We start from the raw sequence: 20171 nt of genomic DNA, 5'->3' as shown, positions 1-20171 counted from the left end.
AAAAAAAAAGAAATATATATATATGAAATTTTTAGTATTATATATATATATATATAAGTATATGTAGTTAGTTATTTTTTTTTCTGACACATATATGGACATAAAAAATATATAATTATACAAAAAAAAAAAAGAAAAGAAAATTTATAAACAAATATAAGATATATATATATATATATATATATTTATAGTTTATACATATTACATATAATTTAACAAATAATATAATATCATTTTAATATAATATATATTTTTTTTTTTTTTTTGAAATTGTAATTATAAATATATAATTATAACTTCAAGAGGAAAAAAATTTTACCTAACCAATCCAGAAAGAGTTATAAGTGGGAATTTTACATGTAAGAAAGAACGTATATAAAAAATTGTATAAAAAAAAAATTAAAAAAATATAAAAAAATAAAAAAAAATATAAAAAATAAAAAAAAAATATATAAATATAAATAGTACGTTATATATATATATATTATATAATAGTAGTAAATAAAAGAACGTGTGTGTTTGTTTAATTTATGAAACATGAAAAACGAAATTTATGCATTTTATTTGGTGTGGTGATTTGTGGATATTTTTATTTTTTTTGGTAGTATATAAATATTTTACATGATACATAAGAATTATATATAATTATATTATAAATATTTAATTAATACATATGATATATCATATTATATATATATATATATATATATATATATGTATATATTTATTGATATGTATTTTTTATTAAACGATAATATAAACTTATTTTTTATATATTGCATATAGATATATTTTTAATGTATTATATTTTGTTATGAAAAGTTATAAAAATTTACACATGAATTATTATATATATAAAGTTAAAGTAATTTTTTTTTCTTCTTTTTTTTTTTTTTTAATACTTATATAAATTTATTGTTTTTATATTTTTATAATATTGCTTTATATATAAAGTTTATATGTATGATAAATGTAACATACAAAAAACATACATGATATATATATATGTCATTAATTTTTATTTTATTATTATTATTTTTTTTTTTAAAACAAGTGAGTGGATAATATTAATTTTATTACATATTTTTAATTTCTTATTAACATATATATAAAATATACATTTATAAATTGAATATTTTTATATTTATAGCAAAGTATATTATATATATTTTTCATATGTTCAGTATTTATGTATAAGTTAAATATTAGCATAAGTATTAAATTTATTCATCACAAATATGTATATATATATATATATATATATATTTTATATTTGAGTTTTATTTTTTTTCAATTTTTTTTTTTTTTTTTGTTATTTATTTCTTTTTGTTTTTAATTAAATTTTAATAATTAAATTTAAATTTTAATAATTAAAATATATATATATATATATTTTTGAATATTAAAAGAAAAAGAAAAAAAAAAAAATATTTTATATGTCCAAGATTATATATATATATGTATATATTTATATATTTATTATATATTCATTTATTTATTTATTTATTTAATTATATTTATTTTTTTTTTAATAAAATTTGAGCCGTATTATACATGTACCCTTACCCTTTACATATATATTATATCGTATCAAATTTTAATTTTTTATTGTAATTTTATACACCCCAAAAAAATATATATGTTACACATATATATGTGTATATGAATGTATATATTATTATATGTATATGTAATATATTATATATATATATATATATATATATATATATATATATATTTATGTATAATTATTTATTCTTTTTTGGTAGTATATGAGAAATATATATACATATATATCCATATTTTGTATGTGTGTATATTTTTATAAATATACTTATTTATATGTACATTTTAGGAAATACTTATTAATATTTCTGGTATAATAAAAATTATAATAATAAAAATAAAAATATTGGCAATAGATATTATATATATAATAATAATATAATAACTAAAATGATAACGAATAATTACAAGAAGCACAAGAAGCTGTGTCTAAGTATTCATCATAATAAAGGGCCCATTTCCGGTAGAAGGCATAATAATTATTATGGACATAACAAATATAAGAATTATTATAATTATTATAAGTTGTATAATTATAATAAGATGATAAATGATGAATATGAAGAAATGCAAGACGTAGAAAATATAGGAGGGATAGGAGGAGCTGGTGGACCCTGTTATCGAAATGTGTCTTTGTTAAATGATGCATATTCTAAGGGAAGAAGGTATAAATATAAGTATGTTGAACAGAAAAGATGTAAGAACTTACTAAGAGAAAAGAAAACGAATCACACAAGTGACGATAGCAGTATTAGTAATAAAAAAAATAATAATGATAAAAAGAAAATCATTAAAATATTAAAGAGACCTACTGAAGAGGAAATCAAAAAGGAGAAGAAAATAAATAATAAGGAACAAAAGAGTAACGATAATAAAAAAGACGAAAAAAGTAATAATGGTAAATGTGAAGAGAAAGATAATTCTGAATTGACACAGTTGTTAAAGGAAGGTGAAGCACATTCCGAAAGATATCCCGGAATGGATTATGAAGAAGGGGATAAAAAAAAGGAACAACAAAAGAGAAAAAAAAAAAAAGAAAAGAAGAAGGAAGAGTCACAGGGTATACAAGAAAAAGAAGACAAGCAAAAGAAAGAAAGGAAAGAGAAGAAATTGAAAAAAAAGGTAAAGGAGGAAAAATCCAAGAAGGATAATAATAATAATAATAATAATAATAAGACCATAACAAAAGCGAAAAAATCGAAGGATCAGTTCAAGTTTTCATCAACACAAGAATTATTTAATTTATTATTGAAGGACGTGAAGAAGGAGGAGGACTTTTTAGAAGCCATAAACGAGCCGAAGGAAAAAGAAGAGAAGAAAAGAGAAAAGAGGGAAGGAGTGGAAGCGAATAAAAAAGAAAAGAGAAGTGTAATTGACAAAATAAGTAGTAGAATTGGAAAGTTAAATAATAAATATGAGGCAAATAAGGCAGTTGGTGAAATGAGGAAGAAAAATGATATGTATGTGAAATCTAAGGAAAGTGAAAAGATGATAAAAAATAAGAACATTATTATTACTCCTAATGGTAATAGTAGTAATAATAATAATAACAATAATAATAATAGTAAGAAAAAGAATTGTGAAGATGAAGATGTAGGAAGAACTAGTGCAGATGTATTATACCATAAAGGATGCATATCTCATTTAAACAAACATTTAAATAGTAATGGTAATAATAGTACTTATCATAACCTTGTCGATAATAAGGAGAACATAGATAAGATTTACGTAGATGCTATGAGTAATCATCACAATAACATGAATGTAAATAATTTTGCGCATGTGATGAATATGGCATGTAATAATAATAGTTGTGATAAGAAAGACGGGAATGTGGATGAACATTCAAATGTGAGGATACATGGGAAAGTAGTGAGCAGTAATAATATGAGGAAAGGAGGAGACAACAATAATGATAGTAATAATAATATTACTATTGGTAATAATGATGTAATGAGGAACGGAAAGAAAGATGCTATGTGGAAGGAATACGTACTTTTAAAAAATAAGAGAAGCAAGCATAAATATTACAATACCACAAATAATAACAACAATAATAATAATAATAATATTAACAATAATAATAATAATAATAATAATAATAACAACAATAACAATAATAATAATGTGGAAAAGATGAGTATAAATAATATCAGTACACATTTGAATAATAAGAAACAGACGTCGAAGATTATGAAGAACCTAGAAAAAAAATACCATAGTAAATTTGTAACGGTGTTGTTAGGAGGTAAAAGGTTAGAGCAGAAGCATGAAACAGGGCGTGTAGTGACAAAAGAAGATGAGGAAGGAAGAAAAATAAATATGAGAATGGGAAATGTAAATTATATGATGAAGTATGGCCCATCAGATAAAATTATATTAAATGGAATAAATCACTCAAAAAATGACAATATAAATATGAATGTAAATATGAGTGTAAATATGAGTGATAATGTAAATTTAAGTGGTAATAACAACATGAATAATGCCAACCCCATGTCCAAACCTGGATCGGGATCGTTATCTGTATCTGTATCCGGAGCTGTCACGAGCGTAGTTCCCCATGCCAGTGTTACAAACTACAATTTAAAAGGAGATGTGTCTAATAACAAAACGGTTAACATAAAAAAGGAAGAAGAGGCTGGTCAATTTGTCATACCTTTATATATGAGGTCACCTAAGCCTGAACAAATTCCAATACCTTTATATTTCTCCGAGGGAGAAAATATAATATTGCCTAAGGAGGAGGACATGGGCATTGATGAGAAGAATCTTATGAAAGTAGAAGTTAATAATGAAATGAATGATAATATAATGGGTTATGCAAATGGTACCATATTTAATAATAACCATATGAATAATATGGTTACAATGAACCCACTGAGTAGTTCTAGCTACAATTTGAATGATACAAACAACAATTTATTGAGCGACCCGCTGAACAACCACGTAAGGATGTTTAAAGAGAAGCTTGCAAATGCTCAATATGTGAAGACTAAGAATTATACAAAGAATTTAAAGGAATATTTATATATGAACATGCCGAAAGATAAGAATCCTTTAAATTATTCGAAGAAAAAGAAAAAGACTTTCTTAAATAGGAATTATGTAACTTTTAATGTGGAAGTAAATAATCATAACAAATTGATGGGAGTAAACCATGATATGGTAAAAAGTGCAGATAGGAATAACATGAAGAGTGTGAATGGTAGTATATATAATAATAATAATAATAATAATAATATTAATAATAATAATAATATTACTAATAATAATAATATTACTAATGGTGGTATACATTCATTTCATACGATGAAGGCATCCTATTATAATGGTTGCAACCTGAACAAGGGAGGAAGGTATTTTAAGGTAGACAAGTATTTTTATAGTAGGAAGTATAAAGTTCGAACTCATTTTGGTGATAACAATGGTCATCACAAGTACAGGCACTTTCAATTTTTGAAGGATATAAAGATAGCAGTATATTGATTCGACTGTTCTAAAATGAAAGTGGATATATATATGTATATACAATTTGTGTGAGTTTATATATATATATATATATGTGTGTGTGGAAAAAGTATGCTTATTCACGTTTTTGTGTTCTTATCTATAATTTGACGATAGGGCGAATGTCTCTTTTTTTTTTTTTTTTTTTTTTTTTTTATTAAAAAATGGTATGTTAAAAAAACTTATAAACGTTTTGATTATAAAATATTTGAATCGGAAAAATAAAAAGAAATGAATATATAAAATAATTATTACATTATTATATTATATTATATTATTATAATTTGAAAAAAAAAAGAAAAAATTTTTTTCCTGTTTGGAAATGTGATAAAATAGGAAATTAATAATTTGATAAACATATACATATTAGTATATTTTTATAAATATTTTATTTGACGTTAATAAGGAGTTTGTAAAAAATGAAAAATATAAAATTAAAAATAAAAATAAAAATAAAAATGTAAATATAAATATAAATATAAATAATATATATATAAATAATATAAATAATATAAATAATATATATATACATATATATATATATATATATATATATTTATGTATGCATATGTGCATGTGTTTGTTCGAATAGGATATATTTTTGTTGATACGTAAGGATCATGAAGAACATATAAAAAATAATTTATTTGTTGGCATGTTTGGTAAGGTCCAATATTTTTTGTACATTATTTATATACTTTGTGATTTGGTTATTGAGTTGTTTCCAATTTTCCTCATCAAAATTTCTGAGTATGGTAGTTTTCATATGAACGGTTTGATTAATTTGATCAATTTTCGCATCGATAACCCCACTTCCTATAGCTGCTACAAGAATATTTTCTATTTGTACAACGGATATATTTAATTGTTTTGAAATGAATTGTATATTTTGTACTTTATGATCATTAAATAATGATATAATAGATAATAGATAGATTTTTTTTTCACATGTTTGTAAATCAATATTATATTTATTAAAAAAATCTGATCCATGTTTATTTTTAAAAGCTAAGAATTCATTAATAGTATATTTATAAAATATAAGTAATAAATCGAATAATGGTTGATGTTGAGGAATATATTGTAAATTTTGTATAGAATGTAAATTAATAATTTCATGAAAATAAATATTATTATTAATATTTATAGCAACAACAATTAGTTCAATACTAGCATTTATACAATTTGGATGATTTAGAATATCTTTATGTTCATTATCATAATAATATATATGTTTTTTTAAATGTTCATAAGATTCCTCATATTTTTTTAATTTTTTTAATTCTTGTGATATAATTAAATATATATGTCTTTTTTCTCTTGTAGATATATTCCATTCTTTAATCCAATCATCTATAAATTTAATATATGGTAACATATTATGAAATATATTATTTTGTGAACAAAATTGTAATATAGCAATAAATGTTGGAAAACGAAAGGAAAAATTTACATTAAAAGAATTATATAATAATTGTAATATTTTTAAACGTAATTCTGGAAATTCATTATAATTTTTTATAGCCTTTATAAAATTATTTGTAGCATTATTTAATTCTTCAACACTCTTAAATTCTAATTGTAATATAGATATTAATATTACAAAATATTCTTCAACTTCTTTATAAAATTCATTATAACTCTTCACATTCTCTTTATTATCTATTATTACTTTTATCTTATTATTCTTTTTAGTCTCTACTAAAGTCTCAAATACAAAATCACTTGCTGATAACAATAAAGAAAAAATCTCAGATCTATTATTACATTCAGAATCTTTATCTTGCTTCTGATAAATATGCAAAAACTTTTTAAAAAATACTTCATACTCTTGAATATTCTTCTCTTTCAATATTCCTAATATCCAATCCCCGATCGTCACAGCCGTCACCGTACCTGACAGGTCATGCGTTAGCTGAATATAAACGGACATCTTCAAATTTAAAACCTTTACCTAAATATTATATATATTTTATTACAAAAACTTTCAGCAGGCCTTACCACTACTACTACGAATATTCTTTTAAACAATATAAATATTAAATTGTATAAATAAATAAATAAATATTATATCATATAAAATAAATAAATATATATATATATATAATATGTATATATAAATATATTTATATATTATACTTTTCTTTTTTCTTTTTCTTTTTCTTTTTCTTTTTCTTTTTCTCTTAAAAATATTTTTTTTTATTATTTCTTATTTTTTTTTAAATTACAAAAATGTAATTATATATATAAATTTTACAAATAATAAATAAATAAATAAATATATATATATATATATATATAATTATAATAAATTGTAAATATAATATATATAATAAATAATATTTTTTTTTATAATATTAGAATTTACAAAGTTTTTTTTATACCTACATTTATATAATATATATATATAATATATAATATATAAACATAAAGAAAAATATAATATATAATATGTAATATATAATATATATTATATATATATAATATCCTAAAATATATTTCTTTTTTTTATCACTAATATATATAATTATATATATTTAAATATATATATAATATATATGTATATTTTTCTTTTAAAATTAAGAAGAAAAGATAGAGAATAAAAATACCAAACATTTTTTATTATATATATATTATATATATTATATATATATATAATATATATATAATTATATATAAAGAAAAAAACGAAATAAATAAATAATAAAAATGGAATCTATTATATATTATAATAAATATATTTATATTATCATTCATAAAATCTATAATTTTCTTTCCTTATTTATTATTATACATATAATGGTACCTTTTATTTTTTTTTTTTTTATTATTTTTCTATATATATATATAAAATAATAAATAATATATATATATAAAATAGTAAATTAATATTATATATATATAATATATATTATATTAAAGAGTATATATAATAAATACATAAAACAAAATATTATAAAATATAATATAATATATATATAATATATATATATATATATAATACAGTTGTGTATATATATAAATATATATATATATATATATATAATATTATTTGTCATGTTGATAAAGCATATTATTATTATATTATTTTTTTTTTTTTTATAATAATCCTTTTGTAACATAATATTTTATTATATATATAATATTATATATATATATATAATTTTTTTTTTTTTTTTTTTTTATATGCTAGAGGAGAATAAGCACTAATATATAATAATATATTCTTTTTACATTTCATTATATATCATAATATCATTAAATGTACTTAAAAAAATATATTTGTACATATGTACAACTTTTTGTGTATTATTATATATTATATGGGTTATTTATATCCATTTTATGTTATGAAGATTTATATCATATAGAAAAATAAAAAAAATAAAATGTAAACATAAATAAGTATATTATAATATATATATATATATATATCATATCTACACTTTAAATTATAGAATCATTGTAATTTTTTTTTTTTTTTTTTTTTTGAAGCTTATATCTTATAATTGTTTTTGTTAATATGTGAAAAAATTTATATATTAAAAATGTGAAGGTTTCATTTTTTTTTTTTTTTTTTTTTGTAAATAATTATATCTTGATATATATATATATATATATATATATATATATATATATATCTTTATTTATATGTATATTTTTGTGTATCTCCAAATGTATCTTATTAAATAACATCATATTATAGAAAAGTGTGTAATTATATATATATATATATATTTTTTACATGTATATATCTTTGTTTATTTATAAAATTAAAAAATTCAGATATTTTATAATATTTACATAAAAAGAGTATTTATTATCTTGTCTATATATAACATATACACATATATATATGTATATATTAATGTATTTATTTTATTTTTATTTAATTTTTTTTATGTGCTTAAGCGTAATATATATTTTACAATTATAAAAGTTTAAAAATGTAATCTCTCTTTTTTTTTTATTTTTACAAATGTATACATTTAATGCATATATTTTATTTATTTTATTTCTTTTCCTTTAAAAAGGGAACCATCTATATATAAAATATATATATATATATATATATATATATATATATATAATATTTATTTATTTATTTATTAATTTATTTATTTTATAGTCCTCAAAAATTCATAAGAGAATGCCTCTATGGGGAAATATACTAAGAAAATATAAAACCTATTTAAAAAATAAAAACAAATGTGTAAATATAAATATATGTAATTTTTATATTTTATTAATTTTTAATTATTAACATATGAAAATATATAAATATCCAAACAAATAAATATCATATATATCATATTATCATATCATATATTTTTTTATGTTCAAAAATTTTGCATAAAAAAAAAAAAAATTTTTATTAACATGAATATTAGAATAAAACATTTATAGAAAAAAAATTAAAAATTTAATATACATATATATATATATATTTATATATATATATATATATATTCATGCATTAATATTTATAATTTTAACACTTTTGTGTAAAAAAAAAAAAAATGGACAATGGTATATACTGGAGGTTAAAAAACAATGATATGTCTTTGGAACTAATAAAATATATTGAAGAAGATGATATAAAAAATATATTAAATTATGAAGGATTATTACAAGAAATAAAATCTGAGAATTTCGATTTGTTAAAATATTTAGTTAAAGAAGAGAATCTAATGAAAATATTATGTTATATAATAGAAGAGTCTGATGAAAGTACTGATTATGATAAATCATATAAATTTCCTTATAAATGTCATCAAATTATATGTTGTGAAAATAAATTAATTATAGATAGTATTGTATATAATGATAAGGTTATGAAATATTTTTGGGGGTTCCTATTAAATAAGAAACAATTAAATGAAGTTCTTTCAGGATATTTTAGTAGATGTGCTATATCTATATATAATAAGAATACAAAAGAAGTTGTAAATTTTTTAAGAGCAAAAAAAGAGTTATATTTAAAAGCATTTCTTTATCATTTTTATTCAAGAAATATAACAGAATTATTTAAAGTATTATTATTTGTCAAAGTTCCTTATTTATCCATATTTGATATTAAGAATATTATTTTTTATATCCTTAGTAATTTAAACGGTGACTTTGTTAATCATAATTATGTTACATGTGATAAAGAAGATAATATTACTTGTTTAATTAGAGATATGTTTGCTAGGAAGTCGGAGATATATTATTTTAATTATTTTCTAGTAGATCTATCATCACAATTATCCTTTACCTATTTAACAAAATGCATTTTTTCACAATCATCATCAACCATCTCAGCAGCTATAACTATAATATCGGATCTAATACATTATACTGTTTTAGCCAAGTCTTATAATAACATTGATTTTTATGAATGCTTAGATATTTATAATAAAGAAAGAGAATTTAGAAAAAAGGAAATTGAGCACTTGCGGAAAAAAAAACAAACCGATAAAAGAAGAAGAGAAAGAGGAAGAGAAAGAGAAGGGGGAAGAGAAAGAGAAAGACGGAAAAAAAAAAAAAAAAAAAAAAAAGGAATAAAAAGAAAAGAGAATGATGATATTATTGAAAATGATGTTATAAAAAGAGATATGCGAAATAATATTTTACAACATGAGGATACTAATATAGAAGTAATGCCCACTATTGAAAGTAGTTATAATAAGATTATGAATAATACAAAAGAAGGATATCAGAAAGAAATAGATGAAAACCAGAATATGAACAATTTTGAAAGTAATGTTTTAAAACGTATGACAAGAGTTGATGATCATTTTTTAAAACAAGAACGTGAAGAAAATGTGTTACAAGCTGAGGGAGATATGAACAACTTGGAGGGTACAAATGAAGAGGTTGTGTCAGAAGAAAAAAAACATAATGATGATCATAGAATATGTTTACCGTTAAATGAAGCTAATGTTGAAAATAATAATAATAATATTAGTGGTAGTAGTAGTACTAGTAGTAGTAGTAATAAAGAAATGATCAATTCAGAAGATTCCCTATATAATTCACTCATAAATAAAACATACAATTTAGATGATAATGAAAAAACTGGGAAGGATCATTTAGAAGATGTTCAAGATAATAAGGACAATTGTTTTAAAAATAGGAACCACAAAAATGATTTTCCTTACAATTCCTTCAGCCATTATGAGAATGATTATTCGTATTCTTACAGAAAAGATGAAATATCCTTACGATCTGATGATGATAATTGTGATGATAATTATAGTGATGAAAATTATAGTGATGAAAATTATAGTGATGAAAATTATAGTGATGAAAATTATGGTGATGAAAATTATAGTGATGAAAATTATGGTGATGAAAATTATAGTGATGATAATTACAGTGATGAAAATTATAGTGATGACATACAAAACAATAACAGTTTAAATTATCGGAAAAATAATATTTCGTCTGTGTCATATGCTCATTTAAGAAATATAAAACTCGAGCATGTACTTAATAGAATGAAACGGTTAGCTAGCCATAAAATTTGTTTCAACCTGAATAATGAAGAGAGTTTGCCCTCAAAAGAGGAAACTAATAACAACAATAATAATAATAATAATAATAATAACAACAACAATAATAATAATTATTATAACAATAATAATTATAACAATAATAATTATAACAATAATAATAACAACAGTAATAATGTTGAAGATAATAGAAAGGAAGATACTTTTCATATTTTTCAAAAAGAAGAAGGTGATGCAAATATACCCATAGATAAATGGATTGAATATTTAGATAATAGCACTTTTATAGATATATGTTTTTTTAGTTATATAAAAGATATTATGAAATTATATATTATGAATATTAATAAGAATAAGAATAAAAATATTCTAGGATTTACAACATTAGAAATAATCCAATTAATAAAAACATTAATTAAAACGAAATCAAAAAATATCTTAACAGAAATTATTGATGAAGGATTTTTTGATATATCTATTGATATATTTTTTAAATATAAATGGAATAATTTATTACATATATCTGTATGTGATTTATTACAAACTATTATATTTAAAGAAAATGAATATTCATATTTGTTATATTATATTCTAGCCTTAACAACTTTCCTTCCTAAATGTTTACGTTATTTTGATGCTGTTAGAAGATGTAGAAGTATTAAAAATAAAAAAAAAAAAAAAAAATTTGAAAGTCTTATAGATTGTGGTTATAAAGCACATCTATTACATATTTGCCAAATATTAAGTAATAAATCTTTAGAAATAAAATGGCTATCCAATTTCCTAGTTACTGTATCTGGATGGAATGATATAATAATTGACGAGTTAAACCATTATTCCCTATATTTTAATGATATGTCTTATTCAGATGAAAAAAAAAATGAAGACATGGAACTAGAAGATATAGAAAACAATCATAATCATATCATTAATAGTAATATAATGAATAATAATAATAATAATCAACATGATCATGATAAAGAAAAAAAAAAAAATTATAATAATAATAATAATGATGATGATGATGATGACCATAATTTTAATAATTATTCTAATGTCATAGATATACTTTTCGATGAAAATAAAAATGATTTTTCTACATATGATTATAATCATTTTTATAAAAATGAAAGTAATAACAATGAACATTTAGCCGTAACGTCCAAATACGGCTTTGAAGATCACCCTTATGAGGAAAACATAAATGAACACCATAATAAAGAGAAGATGGAAATTCATATTGATGAAGGTGATAAAAATTATGATGATAATAAAAAAAATGATGATAATATAAATCATGATGATAATATAAATAATGATCATAATATAAATAATGATGATAATATAAATAATGATGATAATAAAAATAATGATGATAATAAAAATAATGATGATAATATAAATAATGATCATAATAAAAATAATGATCATAATATAAATAATGATCATAATATAAATAATGATAATAATAAAAATTTTAATTATGAAGAGCTTTCTATTCAAAATAAAGACCAAGATAAAACACAACCATCCACACTAGACATAAATATGGATGATCATTTTGTTAATCAAAATGATAAAGAAAATAATAATGAACCTGTAATTTTATCTGGTGAAGAATAACTACATATCTAAGCCTTTAAGGGAAAAAAAAAAAAAAAAATATATATTATGGTCAATTTTATTCGTATGGCAAATTTTTACATACATAAATTTTAGTTTGGAGGTAATTTATATGGCTTTATGAATAATATATATAAATATGTGTTAATATAAATAAAATAAAATAAAATAATATTGAATGTAATTAATATATTTAAATTAAATGTTTTTTAAAATTTACATATATATATATATATATATATATATATTTTCATTTGTATTTATTTATAATTTTATTATAATTTTTTTTTTTTTATGTATTTTTATATTACCACTGTTTTGTATTAATAAATATTCTTCAAGTTTAATATTATATATATATATATATATATATATATATATATATATATATATATATGTATATATTCTTTTTTATTTTTAATTTCTGCCAATTGAATTTATCCAGCATATCAATACATATAAGTTTATTTATTAATTATTTTTATTTTTTTGTGTTATTATATTAAAAAGAAATTATACACACATATATATAGACATACACATATATATAGACATACACATATATTTAGACATACACATAGATATATAATATATATATATATATATATTTATATATATATATATACAACCTTTTATTAAATAATTCAATAAAGAGACACTTGTTTTGTTTTAATATAATCATAAATTTTAAAAGTATAAAAATATGAGTAACACGAAGGTAATAAAAATATTACATATATATATATATATATGTATGTAAATTATTTATACATACAAGTATTAATTTTTATGGAAAGTGATTTACTTTTAAAGGATATTAAATATTTTGAATTTCATTTGTTGACTTTTGTATATCTTCAATTATAATTTGGTTCCTTTCATTAAAAACGACACTTTCTTTTTTTTCCTACAAAAATGGAAATATATATAATATATATAATATATATATATATATATTTATTTATTTATATTTATTTATTCCTTTTCTTTTTTTTTTTTTTTTTTTTTCTTCATATAATTACTTCCTTGAATGTATTAAAAACTTCGCTGAATTTTTTTTTGTTTTCATTCATTATATCATATATCTTATTATACTCATCCTGAAAAGGTAAAACACATATGTATTTATATATATATATATATATATTATAATATATTCCTTGTGACATATAATTACGTGTAAGCTATTTTTTATTTTTAACCATTGTACACATGGTTCTTATATGCTTGTAATGAGAAAATATGATGTAAGAAAAAATTTTTCTTTCCGTTTTTATCAAGAGAAGAAAAACGTTATTCATATTTACCACGCCATTTTTATTTGTCCTTATAATTATAAATTTATTATATTTATTATGTTTTAATACACCTGAAGAAGGTTTTATATCATAATTTAAAATCTCATCCATAATGTCATCTGTACTATATTCATTGTAATTTATCATATATGCATTAAAATAAGAATCACTATTATTTTTGTAATATATATTTAACTTCATTTCGGAACATAAATTCTTATCAACAAAAATATTTATATATTTACTACATATTCTAAGGTAATTAAATATTTCAACAAATATACAATTTTTTTCAACACCATTTATTATATATTTATTATTATCTTTATATTCAGGTAATATATTAATGTCCTTCCCATTACAAGTTTCTGATAAAATATTTATACCCTTCTTTTCTCCATTCATCTTTTCTTTCATTTTTTTTTTAATCATTAGAAAAAAATTACAATGAAAAGGTAAATAGGCCAACAACTCTATATCTATTAATAATCCTTCTTCCGTATCTTCTATTATATTTACATATATATAATCATTTAACATTTCATCATTCATTTCAAATAATATATTATTCATTGTGATCATCCGCTTATTTATTATATCATCACTATTATTATTATTATTATTATTATTATAATACACATTTGTTAATTTTATTAAATATATTTTATAATTCCATTCATCCTTTTCAACATTTCTGTGCAACATGCACTTTTTCTTTTTACATATATCTAAATCATCCATTAAACTATCATAATTTTGACTTTCTCTCATTTTCTTTTTGTCTATGTATATTCGTACACACGTTTTCTTTTTACAAATACTTTCAACAAATATCTTTTTATCGTAATAAATTATATCATTACCATTTATTAAATAACAATCATCATCATAAGAATAATCATATTTGCTCTTATCGTCGTTTCCATTTTGACGCATACTCATTTTGTCTGTATATTCTCTTCTTAACTCTCCAATGGATAACTCATTTGCAGTATCGCTCTTTTGGCTATCTGTAGTATATTTGTCACCTGACTCGTACATGCTAATAGATTCATTTTCAGCTGTCTCGCAAATATTATTTTCATTTTCTCCTGACTCGCAAATATTATTTTCATTTTCACCTGACTCGCAAATATTATTTTCATTTTCACCTGACTCGCACATGTCATTTTCGTTTTCATTTGACTCGCACATGTCATTTTCGTTTTCATTTGACTCGCGCATGTCATTTTCGTTTTCATTTGACTCGCGCATGTCATTTTCGTTTTCATTTGACTCGTGTATATTCATTTGACATTCCTGCACATCATTTTCATTTTCTTCATTTTCTGTAGTTTGATATTCATGTGTTAGTGATTCGTTTTTATATAAATCGGATAAGACAAAATGATTTAATGTATTACTTTTTATTTGATTTTTTTGTTGGTTTGTTTTATTAAAAACTAGACTATATTCATATATAATATAAGGGATTTGTTTGTTATGCATATTCTTATTATAAATTGGTTGTAACTTTATGATTAAGGTTTTATGATGTGATGGTTGATATTTACAGAAGGATATAATAAGTAGAGGAAAATCCTTTTTGTCTTTAATTATAAAATTTTCATTATTGATAATTAAGAAATAATTTTTTTTGTTATTTAATAATAATTGTTTTCCCTTAAAACTTGAGTTCTTGTGTTTGTTTTTCTTATTTACAGTGTTGGTATTATTATTATGTACGTTGTGATTTTTTATATTTTTCATATATTTTATATTTTTTATAATTTTCTTATTATTTTTATTTGTTATTTTGTTTTCTTTTAGACTACATTTAACGCATACATTACAACTAAAAGGGTTGAACAAATTTATAACGAAACGGTACAAAAAAGAGGAGTTATACAAAACCATTTGTTCTTTTATTTTTTTTTTCACAACATACATTCCTCTCATAAAATAAATAAAATCTCCATATAAATTATTTCTTATGATTATATAACAATCTTGAGATGTTTCCATTGTTGGTTTGTATTTAATAACAATTTTATTACTTGATTTATCTTCATTTTGTAGTAAAATAGAATAATTAATTTTATTGCTCAAATAGATACATTTAATATTTGAAGAATGGTTTTCTCCATATGAATCTAATAATGAATTTTTTAAATGATTCTTATAAACATCATGTGTAGAAGAAGAAAAGGGTTGATTATTATTTGAACATATATCACATGATGCACTATATATGTTATTTTTATTTTTATTTTCCCCTTTTTCTATTTTTTCTATTTTTTCCATTTTTTCCATTTTTTCCATTTTGTCCATATTGTCTATTTTTTCGACTATTTCATATGAAAAACTATGTAATTTTTTTTGTTTATCTTTTTCTTGTAATTGTTTCACTTGTCTTTCTTGTTCATGTTGAAAATGGAAATGAATATTTATGTAACATGCCTTTGACAAACTTGTATAAAAGTTATTTATTATCAATTTATTTTTAAATTTGGATAGTAATATTAAAATATAATAATTGATTCCCTGTTTTTTATTATATATAAAAAAGAAACCGATATTATGATTATCATAATTGATATCATTTATATTAATATACTTGTTTTTACAATAGTTAATTAATTCTTCAAATATTTGTTTTTCTTTTGATTGAAAGTTCTTTTTTTGTTTATGTTCAAAAAGAAGGTCACTTGCATTAATATTATTTTCTTCGTACTCTTGTGTAAATGTGTCTTTATTTTTTGATTTATGTAAACATTGTGGCATATTATTACATTCCCCTTTTGAATAATAAAAATTGTGAAGATTGTTTATAATATGATTATTATGTTGTACATGATTATTACTTTGACTATTTATTATATCTCCTATGTAGTTTTTTAATGAATAATTTTTCATTTTTTCATAATTTTTCATTTTTTCATTTTTTTCATAATTTTTCATTTTTTCATAATTTTTCATTTTTTCATAATTTTTCATTTTTTCATTTTTTTCATAATTTTTCATTTTTTCATTTTTTTCATCTTCACTGTGTATGAAATGATCAGATGCATATTCTTCCTTATCCATAAATAATTGCTTGCTTTCATGAAACTCATTTGAATAATTATTATTTTCTTTGCCTGTTAAAGATTTAGAATGTGAACAGCTTGATGTTTCGATATTATAAAAATAATTAGGTATATAAGGCAAATATATAATTTTATAAATATATATATCATTTTTTTCTATTTGTATTTGTTTTTTTTCGATATATTCATTGATATATAATAACAAGAAATATTCTTCTTTTTGATTTGCATTATTTTTTATAATAATATCTTTTGTGATTTCTTGTCCTATAAAAGTTTCTAGATATAAAATTTTCATAGGTTCATTTAATTGTACTACAATATTTAACCTATACCAGAAAAAATAATCAGAAAAAAAGGAAGTATTATTTTCATTATTTATATCTTTATATTTATAAAACTTGAATATAAGACACCCAATAAATTCACCAATGTGTGCACTTTTTATAAAAAATGTATATAACTTTTTTTGTTTAGGCATCATTTCAATTTTTTTTTTTTCTCCAAATAATATGAACAAGTCAGAATATATTTTGAATTCACAAGGAATATCTAATTCATTAAAAATTTCGATTTGTATATTTTTTTTTATTTTATTTAAAACATTTATTTGTATATTTTCTCTAGGAAGAGGTTTTGATATATATCCCTGAATTTTTATTTTTATTTTATCTTGTTCATTAAGTACATTTGTTAAAATAAAAAATGAATTGTATTTTATTCCACCTACAGGACAAAAACATGTAACTTCAAAATTGAAGATTTCCATATCTTTTTTTAATTTAACAAGTTCATCACAAGTAAATATATTATAATTAATAATCATATTTTTATCATTGATAATTTCGGAAAAAGCACATTTATATGTAATATTATTATTACTATAATTATATAAAGGAATATTTTTTTTGTATACCATACCGGCTTTAATATTTATATTAATTGTTCTTATATTATTTTCATCATTGACATTGCATATTATTTTATATAGCTTAATATCACAATAATGGTAATTATCTAGCCCCTTTGGTTTACACAACGGTACAAGTCCATCACCATCACAAGAATTATAATAATGATAATTATTATTATTATTATTACTCATATTGTTTATATTATTATTATCATTATTATTACTCATATTGTTTATATTATTATTATCATTATTATTACTCATATTGTTTATATTATTATTATCATTATTATTACTCATATTGTTTACATTATTATTTTTTGGAGGGGAAAACATATTATTCATATTTTTGCTCCCATTTATATATAATGACACTTCGTCGTTTACATAATTTTCACCTCTATCTTTTATCATGAATAAACATTTTTCTACATTGTATTGTTTCCCTTTTAAAAGATAAAAGTTATATTCAAACACACCATTCATTTCTTCATTTATTTCTAATTTACAAGAATACGTGACATCCCTTTTTATCATATCACATAATACATCAATGTCTATATTTTTATTTAATATATAATCTTTAAAATATTTTGTATAGTTAAAATTGGTGAATGATATTTTCTTATCTTTAATTGTTACTTTTTTAATACAATCACATAAAATAAAAAAGTCCTCTTTATTCATATATATATTGTCTAAATATCGCTTTATATAAATTGAAAAAAAAACATTATTACTGCTATTATTTAATTTACATAAAATGTAATAAATACTTTTTAAGAATTGTTTATTGAGTGGTCTTAAAATAAGATCATATGTAAAGTTATAAGATTTATAATTTATTTTAATAACTTCTTCTGGTTTTATGTAATTTATATAAAAGACACAATTGATTTTACAAGTTGATAAAAGCAATTTTGTTTTCGTACATAAAACATAAAATAAAAGAAAACAATAATATGTACCTTGAAAAAAAGGAGAAAAATGAAAATTTATTTTATTACTACCATTATCTTTACCAATATATATATTCTTTTCTTTATCTAGATAAACACACTGAAAATTTATATCATCTTTATTTATATATGTTTTTAGATGATTATTTATATTTGTACAGGCATCACATTCATAATACATATCATAATTAGCATTAAAAGGAATACTATTATTATTATTATTATTATTATTATTATGTATGTTATTTTCCGCGACTTTCGTATGTTTCAAATTACATATATCCTTATCGAAATTTTCTTTTTTCTTAATTTCTTTTTTTCTATTATTCAAATATATATGATAAACGTTTGTTGTAACCTCCACTTTTCTATCGAAATTATTTATCATATTTATTTGGATATTTTTATTTTCATACACCATACCTTTAAAATTAATATATTTCACTTCACTATCATTTAAAATAATATTCATCTCGCCACAGTCTGAAGAATAATTATTCTTATGTATATCACCTTTTAGTTGTCTCTCTTTTGTTTTATCATATACCGAATTATATTCGTTATCCTTATTTTTTATATTGTTTTTATTCCTCCCCAAAAGTGATTTTTCCGAGTCCTCATTATTCCCCTCTATAATTTTTATGCAAATGAATTTTTCCTCTGCCGTTTTTAAATCCAATAAATTATAGCTGATCAAAAAAAAAAAATAAAAAAAAAAAAAAAAAAAAAAAAAAAAA

General features: G+C 19.8%; 4 protein-coding genes across 4 annotated transcripts in view; 2 read left to right on the top strand and 2 right to left on the bottom strand.

Moving 5' to 3' along the window:
* Nucleotides 1-1956: 1956 nt before the first annotated feature.
* Nucleotides 1957-5055, top strand: PRSY57_0415800 (hypothetical protein; the record flags this gene model as incomplete). The annotated part of the gene is made up of 1 exon (XM_012906014.2): nt 1957-5055. One exon carries the CDS (start codon nt 1957-1959, stop codon nt 5053-5055), a length of 3099 nt encoding a protein of 1032 aa, XP_012761468.2.
* Nucleotides 5056-5719: 664 nt separating this feature from the next.
* Nucleotides 5720-7009, bottom strand: PRSY57_0415700 (golgi organization and biogenesis factor, putative; the record flags this gene model as incomplete). The annotated part of the gene is made up of 1 exon (XM_012906013.2): nt 5720-7009. The coding sequence occupies one exon, from the start codon at nt 7007-7009 to the stop codon at nt 5720-5722; it is 1290 nt and encodes a 429-aa protein (XP_012761467.2).
* Nucleotides 7010-9596: 2587 nt separating this feature from the next.
* Nucleotides 9597-13196, top strand: PRSY57_0415600 (hypothetical protein; the record flags this gene model as incomplete). Its single annotated transcript, XM_012906012.2, has 1 exon — nt 9597-13196. The coding sequence occupies one exon, from the start codon at nt 9597-9599 to the stop codon at nt 13194-13196; it is 3600 nt and encodes a 1199-aa protein (XP_012761466.2).
* An 817-nt stretch (nt 13197-14013) lies between these two features.
* The window catches only part of PRSY57_0415500 (hypothetical protein), a gene marked incomplete at both ends in the record, with an annotated part of 17039 nt that continues 10881 nt past the window's right edge, over nt 14014-20171 (bottom strand). Inside the window, 3 exons of the mRNA XM_020114518.1 lie at nt 14014-14103; nt 14219-14296; nt 14399-20123. Of these exons, the coding sequence (XP_019970795.1) occupies nt 14014-14103; nt 14219-14296; nt 14399-20123 (5893 nt within the window). The remainder of the gene's footprint in view (nt 14104-14218; nt 14297-14398; nt 20124-20171) is intronic.

The sequence above is a fragment of the Plasmodium reichenowi genome, chromosome 4, assembly GCF_001601855.1.
Source record: "Plasmodium reichenowi strain SY57 chromosome 4, whole genome shotgun sequence".
NCBI classification, from domain to species: Eukaryota; Apicomplexa; class Aconoidasida; order Haemosporida; family Plasmodiidae; genus Plasmodium; species Plasmodium reichenowi.
This window is presented reverse-complemented; position numbering and strand designations above follow the sequence as displayed.